General features: G+C 35.4%; 1 protein-coding gene across 1 annotated transcript in view; it reads right to left on the bottom strand.

Annotated features, from left to right (window-relative positions):
• Positions 1 to 2,898: 2,898 nt before the first annotated feature.
• The window catches only part of PKNH_0837800 (SICAvar, type I), a gene marked incomplete at both ends in the record, with an annotated part of 17,893 nt that continues 12,883 nt past the window's right edge, over positions 2,899 to 7,908 (bottom strand). Inside the window, 6 exons of the mRNA XM_039114024.1 lie at positions 2,899 to 3,312; positions 3,600 to 4,241; positions 4,622 to 5,305; positions 5,560 to 6,234; positions 6,678 to 7,331; positions 7,645 to 7,754. Of these exons, the coding sequence (XP_038969655.1) occupies positions 2,899 to 3,312; positions 3,600 to 4,241; positions 4,622 to 5,305; positions 5,560 to 6,234; positions 6,678 to 7,331; positions 7,645 to 7,754 (3,179 nt within the window). The remainder of the gene's footprint in view (positions 3,313 to 3,599; positions 4,242 to 4,621; positions 5,306 to 5,559; positions 6,235 to 6,677; positions 7,332 to 7,644; positions 7,755 to 7,908) is intronic.

Below are 7,908 nucleotides of genomic sequence, written 5' to 3'. Positions count from 1 at the left end.
AAGGTAGGTTCCGGGTTAAGAGTGAAGTAGGCTCCGGGTTAAAAGTAAAATTGGTTCCGGTTTAAAAATAAGGTAGGTTCCGCTTTAAAAATAAGGTAGGTTCTGGTTTAAAAATAAGGTAGGTTCAGGATTTAGGATAAAGTAGGATACGGGTTAAGCGTAAGGTAGGTTCCGGGTTAAGGGTAAAAGTTGGTTCCGGGTTAAGGGTAAAAGTTGGTTCCGGGTTAAGGGTAAAAGTTGGTTCCGGGTTAAGGTTTAATTTGGGTTCCCGGTTAAGGATAAAAGTGGGTTCCGGGTTAAGGATAAAAGTGGGTTCCGGGTTAAGGATAAAAGTAGGTTCCGGGTTAAGGATAAAAGTAGGTTCCGGGTTAAGGATAAAAGTAGATTGCGGGTTAAGGATAAACGTGGGTTCCGGGTTAAAAGTAAAATTGGTTCCGGGTTAAAAATAAATTTGGTTCCGGGTTAAACATAAGGTGGGTTCCGGGTTAAACATAAGGTGGGTTCCGGGTTAAACATAAGGTGGGTTCCGGGTTAAACATAAGGTGGGTTCCGGGTTAAGCATAAGATGGGTTCCGGGTTAAGCATAAGATGGGTTCCGGGTTAAGCATAAGATGGGTTCCGGGTTAAGCATAAGATGGGTTCCGGGTTAAGCATAAGGTACGTTCCGGGTTAAGCATAAGGTAAGTTCCGGGTTAAGCATAAGGTACGTTCCGGGTTAAGCATAAGGTAAGTTCCAGGTTAAGCATAAGGTAAGTTCCAGGTTAAGCATAAGGTACGTTCCGGGTTAAGGATAAGATGGGTTCCGGGTTAAGGATAAGATGGGTTCCGGGTTAAGGATAAGATGGGTTCCGGGTTAAGCATAAGGTGGTTTCCGGGTTAATTATAAGGTGCGTTCCGGGTTAAGGATAAGGTGGGTCCCGGGTTAAGGATAGAAGTGGGTCCCGGGTTAAGGATAGAAGTGGGTCCCGGGTTAAGGATAGAAGTGGGTCCCGGGTTAAGGATAGAAGTGGGTTCCGGGTTAAGGATAAGGTACGTTCCGGGTTAAGCATAAGGTATGTTCCGGGTTAAGCATAAGGTAAGTTCCGGGTTAAGCATAAGGTACGTTCCCGGTTAAGGATAAAAGTGGGTTCCGGGTTATAAATAAGGTAGTTCCGGATTATAAATAAGGTAGTTCCGGGTTAAGCGATAAAATGGATTCCGGGTTAAGCATAAGATGAGTTCCGGGTTAAGGGATAAAAGTGGGTTCCGGGTTATAAATAAGGTAGTTCCGGATTATAAATAAGGTAGTTCCGGGTTAAGCGATAAAATGGATTCCGGGTTAAGCATAAGATGGGTTCCGGGTTAAGGGATAAAATGGGTTCCGGGTTAAGGGATAAAATGGGTTCCGGGTTAAGGGATAAAATGGGTTCCGGGTTAAGGATAAAAGTAGGTTACGGGTTAAGAGTAAGGTAGGTTCCGGGTTAAAGGTAAAAGTTGGTTCTGGGTTAAATGTTATGTTGGTTCCGCGTTAAATGTTATGTTGGTCCCGCGTTAAATGTAATGTTGGTTCCGGGTTAAATGTAATGTTGGTTCCGGGTTATGGTGATAGTAGGATCAGGGTTTAGGGTTATGGTGATAGTAGTATCAAGGTTTAGGATTAAGGTAAAAGTAGGATCATGTTTTAGGATTAAGGTGAAGGTAAGATCAGTGTTTAGGATTAAGGTAAAAGTAGGATCAGGATTTAGGGTTAAGGTAAAGTTAGGATCAGGGTTCAGGTTTAATGTTTGTAGAATATATGTTTAGGGGTTTATGTTTCACGGTTTAGTCTTCACATTTCAGGGTTTTAAGGTTCAGGGTTCAAGTTGTACCGAAGAAAATTTATTCATCCCATATGTGTAACGTTAAGAAGGTGCGGAAAGAAAAAATTCAACCCTTATGTAATGCGAAATAAAAAATCTCCCATTACAAGAAATTAAATCATGAATTTTTCTTTCTTTTTTTTTTTTTGTGTGTGTATGTAATTTTTTAGCATGCATCATCACATTTTTTGTAATTTTTTTAGTAACATCTTATAATGATTATTGTATAGACATGGTTTATATGATTATATGGAACCATTATATTTTTTTTTTACACGAAAAATATTATGAATACAATGTAACTTTTTTTTTTTTTTTATTTTATTTTATTTTTTTTTCTTCTTTTTTTTTTTTTTTATAAAGTTCTAATTATATGAAAATTTTTATCGTTCTTCCACACTTTTTTGCCACGGAAACCGTAATATAGTGTCCGCGCTGCAGGGCGCGGGCGCTCGCGCGCGGATGTCCCATACCTTTTTTTTACGAGAACAAGATATATCACCTATTGGGGGCAACTCTCGAAAAAGGAATAAAAAAAAAAAAAAAATTCAATAAACATTTTTTTTATCTTCACTAAAAAATTAAAAAGTTACAAACAAAATAAGAAATAAAGGTGAAAGAAAAAATCTTTCCTTTTTTCTTTTTTTTTTTTTCAAAAAATATAAAAAGGAAAAAAAAAGAAAAAAGAAAAAAAAAGAATGTGTGTTCTTAAAAAAAAAATAATAATGTTCTTAAAAAAAAAGAAGAATGTTTTTTTTTTTTTTTTTTTTCTATAAACAAAAGGTGTTCTTTCACCAAAAAAAAAAAAGAAAAAATTTTTGCAAACAAAATAAGAAATAAATGTGAAAGAAAAAATCTTTTTCTTTTTCTTTTTTTTTCTTTTCAAGAAAATATAAAAAGGAAAAAAAGGAAAAAAAAAAAAGGACAAAAGGTGTGAAACCAATATCCTTCATCTTAAACAATAAATCCTAAACTGTAAACCCTAAACCCTGAACCTAAACGCTAAAACCATAAAAACTAAACCGTCAACCCTAAACCCTAAAACCCTAAACACTGAACCTTAAACCATAAGCCCGGAACCTAAACTTGGAACCCCTTCAATAGGAACAAGTTCCATAGGAACAGGTTCCATAAGAACGTCTTCCTTAGGAACCTGTTCTTCTTCCATAAATTCCGATCCCATGAACTCTTGAACCAAAAGTTCCAGAAAATCCTTCTGGTTCAATTGTGTGTCCCCTTTTTGGCATTCGTCCAACACTTCAAAATGAATTTCAATAATCGTGCGGCGATTCACGGGACCAGAACGTTTTGTTCTCGTTGGAGCAGAACGAGGTTTTCGTTCCTTCACCAATTGATATTCATGTGAACTATCTTGCTGCACATGATCGAGGAGCTGTTCCTGTACTGATGGACCAGGAATATCAGCAGGAGATCTTCTAAAACGTGTTCCTCCTTTACCAAGAGGACCAAAATACTACACAAAAAAAAAAAAAAAAAAAAAATGAGAAGATATTTTTGTTAAGAAGATTGTGAAATGTTCTTTTTACACATTTATTTTATTTTCTTTTAACCATTAAAAAAATTTTTTTTCCTTTTAACCATTAAATGTGTCCATTAAATTTTTTTTTCCTTTTAACTATTAAAAAATTTTTTTTTTACTTTTAACCATTAATTTTGTCCATTAATTTTTTTTTTTTTTTTTTATTAATTTTTTTCTTCTTTTTTTTATCTTTTTTTTTTATTTTTTTATTTTAATCTTACCTTCCAAAGGTAATAAGCCATAGCAGAAAGACCAATAGAGACAGGAGCCAAAGGAAGAAAAGGGGTAAGGAGATCCGTAAGAAGGATGGGACAAACTGTATTCTCTAATGTTTCTTGCATATGGGTTTCTTTCGATTGGAGTAATGGTTTCACGTTGGTCTTTACATTGTCAGTGCCAATGTTGCATTTATCATAATCGTTATTTTCCCATTTGCATTCAAAACAAGAATTAGGACCATTATTGCATGGAGGTGTGTCATTCATAATGGCATTACTTTTTTCAAAAGCGTAGTTTATGCCCGAATCTATGTCACAAAGAGGATGTACCCAACTATTTCCTTGTTTCTTCTTATTTGCCAAATCTTTTAATTGTTTTGCATATTCTTTAAGAAATAAACAACCCATCGTTTGTCCAAACGATGGGCCCTTCTTTTGGTCATTACCATGGGTATAAATGTGTTGCAATCCTGAAGCAAAAAGCAAACAAGCTGCTTTATTTGTTTTGCCTTCCTTATGGCCAATTTTATTCCATTCATCTTCGTTGTCTTTGCAGTATTGGTTAACTTCAACCTGATTTTTAGACTGCATCATTTGTTCTAGAAGTTTCGTTAAGACGCCTTCGGCGTCTTTGTTTATGTCGCTCTGATCATAAAAGAAGAAGGGAAGAGAGAAAAAAATATATGTATATGTATACACATATGTATACACATATGTGTATACATATATACATGTACATATACACATATATATACATATATAAATATATATATACATATATAAATATATATATACATATATACATATGCATATATACATATATACATATACGTATGTACATATGTCTATGTATGTATATACATATACATATACGTATATATGTATATGTATACATGTATATATAAGTATGTATGTATATGTATATATGTGTATATGTATATGCATATGTCTATATGTGTATGTGTGTATATGTATATATGTGTATATGTATATATGTATATGTGTAGTTGTCTATCGCCCCTTACCCAAGATGGTGGTGTTACATTTGGAAGTGTTTTTCCATTGTTGCTTTTCAGTTTTTTTTTTATTGCGCATTGGAGTTGAGTACAGAAAGAAGAGGCCATTTCGGTGATAAAAGATAAGGTGGTCGTTATGTTGGATTTAATGGAGTTGGTGTTGGATTTGTCTTCGAGGAGACCTTCCATTTTAATCTTCACATCAGTTGCGTTAGTATTGCAATTTCCATTTGTTGTTTTATCCACCAAATTGCTGTCAACACTTAGTTTGCAACCATTAAAGTCTTTGCTTGGTACCCTCTCACATTTAAAACAACCATTATTATTAACCACGTTACATGGAGAATTAATTCCATTCCAAACATAAAACATTTTTTCTATTTTAGATTCATCAATGGGACATTTCTCTTGAGATTTTTGTTTTATTTGATCAGCGTACATGTTAAGAGCAATGCAAGCAACTGCTTGTTGGAGCAGTTGGTCATGACCATTATTTATTTCTTTTTTTATATATTTCAGTCCCGCCGTGATATGATTACATGCTTTTCTTTCAACACTATCAGGATTACCATCACCAAAGCCTTGGCATGTTGAGGAAATAATGATTGACGTTGGTTTGTTCTGTCCGTCTGTGGCCATGTGTTGGAACATCTTCGTCAGTGTTGTCTTGATGTCTTGCTCCCAGAAGTCACACTATAAAAAAGAAGTTATATATATATATATATATATATATATATATATATATATATATATATATATATATATATATATATATATATATATACATACATATATACATATGTTTATATATGTACATGTATGCATACGTATGTATCTATATGCATATACATATACGTATGTACATATGTCTATATATGTATATACATATACATATACGTATATATATATATATATACATGTATGTATATTTATATAGTAGTACTTACCCAAGTATGCGTAGGGCTAGCATTAATCTCTTTTTTGTTTTTGAACCACTTGGGTCCGGCGCATCTAATGTAATCGCATAAATTATTCATTTCATTTATTTTCTTTATGGTGTTAGTTAGAGTTGGGTCATCGTCTGGAAGTACTGTTTTTAATTTGTCCTTTACTGGCGTCTGTGTGGTTTCGTCGGATGTGGTAATTGTGCAGTTGTCATAGTCGGTTTCATTCCATTGGCAAGGGACACATTGTCCCTTGCCATTGGAACCACCATTGCAATTAGCATTATTATTATCATTAAATGCCTTAAATGCCTTCTCTATACCAGAATCTACAACACAAGTCGATTTTTCTTTCATATGTTTTGCATAAGAATGAAGTAATAAACAACCCACTGTTTGTCTTAACAGTGGGTTCTTATCCAGGATTTTCTCCTTGCCTGGCGACGGCGCCGGCGCCGCCGGCGCCGTGGACGCCGTCGGACTATTGTTGTACAGTGCTTTTAGACCGGCATGCAAATAATTGCATGCCTTCTTTTCAGGGGTGGTGGGTGTTCTAGTTTTGCCATTATCATCCATTTGATTACACTCCGTGTTCTCGTTTGTACCAGTTCTGATCATTTCTTGTGCCAATTGTTTCCATAGTTCTTCTACTTCGCCATTCTTCTCCCAAAATGATTGCTGCAAAGTGGAATAAATATATATATATATATATGCATATGCATACATACATATACATACATGTATATGTATAAGTATACATTCTTTTTTTTCTTTCTCCTTTTCTTTTTCGTGTTGGTTTGTGTAGTATCCGGTTTGCCTTCCCCTGCCATCCGGTTCATACCATCCGGTCAGTGTAGTATCCGGTCTCTGTCTGCGAGGAGTCTTTCCTCTCCCCCCCTAAAGTAACTAAAGCTAACCCCTGAAACCTTAGTCCTATACCCTAAAACCTTACTCCTATACCCCTAAAACCTTACTCCTTTACCCCTAAAACCTTACTCCTATACCCCTACAACCTAACTCCTAAACCCGGAATCTGCCTGCTCCCCCTTTCTTTTCCTTCCTTCTCTTTTATTCCTTTTCCTTTCCACCTCCTCCCCCATTGCAATTCATATTCTACTTACCGCATTGGTGGTTCCTGCTTGTCCTTGTCCGTTAGACGTAGTGAGTGCTTGAACGCGAGATGCTAAACATTGGAGATGACTACAGAGGGTTACCCCCTCGGGTTGGTCTGTTTTAAGTAAGTCCCCGAGGGTATTATTGACAGTGGTCCCATTCGTTTGGAGCAAGTCATTCAATTTGGGCTCTACTTTGTCATTGTCCTTGCCAATGGTGCATTTGTCAAGTTCGTCCTTAGTCTTGTCGTCCCATTTGCAAACAATGCAAGGTTTATCATTCTGGCAATGTTCCTCTCTAATGGCGTCTGCAAACTCGAATGCCTTGCTTATGCCGGGTTCTATGTAACAAATAGGACTTTGTTCTTTCATTTTTTGTGCAACTGCCTTTAACATTAAACAAGAAACGACCTGTTTAAACTCTTGGTTATCATAGGGGTTCTCATTCTTATCCTCCCCGTCCTTCGTATATTCATCCTGAATTTTTGATATATGTTGCAGCCCTGCTACAACAAGCTGGCAGGCTTTTTTGTTAGCGACGCCGTGGGCGTCGCTATCGCTCCAGACGGTGCAGTATTTTCCGTCAGGATCTTGTTTTTTCTTCTCCTGCATATGGGTAAGTAAATTCGTTAACTGCGCCTTGAAGTCTTCCTCCATCATACTCTGCACGAAATAGAACGGGAAATATATATATATATATATATATACATGTATATACGTATACACATACGTATATATGTACATATACATAGTATATATATATGTATATATATTTCCGATGTTATTGATGTTATGGATGTTATTATTATTGTTATGGATGTTGTTATGGATGTTATTATGGATGTTGTTATGGATGTTGTTATGGATGTTGTTATGGATGTTGTTATGGATGTTGTTATGGATGTTGTTATGGATGTTGTGGTTTCCATTCCACCATCAGCACACCAGACCATGACCATGACAACACATTCCTTACCCAGGTAGTCGTTCCGCTTGAGCTTCCATTCTTCCTTTCTCCCCATTTATCTACTACGCAATTAAGTTCTTGACAGAAATCCTTCTTCCCTTCCCCAGTACATGGTTTACCTATACCAACAGACACAGACAAACACATAGACACATATATACATACACATATATATATATATATATATATATATATATATATATATATATACATATATACATACATATACACATATATATTTATACATATATATGCATGTACACATATATACAT

This window comes from Plasmodium knowlesi, assembly GCF_000006355.2.
Source record: "Plasmodium knowlesi strain H genome assembly, chromosome: 8".
Taxonomy (NCBI): domain Eukaryota; phylum Apicomplexa; class Aconoidasida; order Haemosporida; family Plasmodiidae; genus Plasmodium; species Plasmodium knowlesi.
The sequence above is the reverse complement of the archived record's forward strand: the minus strand, read 5'-3'. Positions and strand labels throughout refer to the sequence as shown.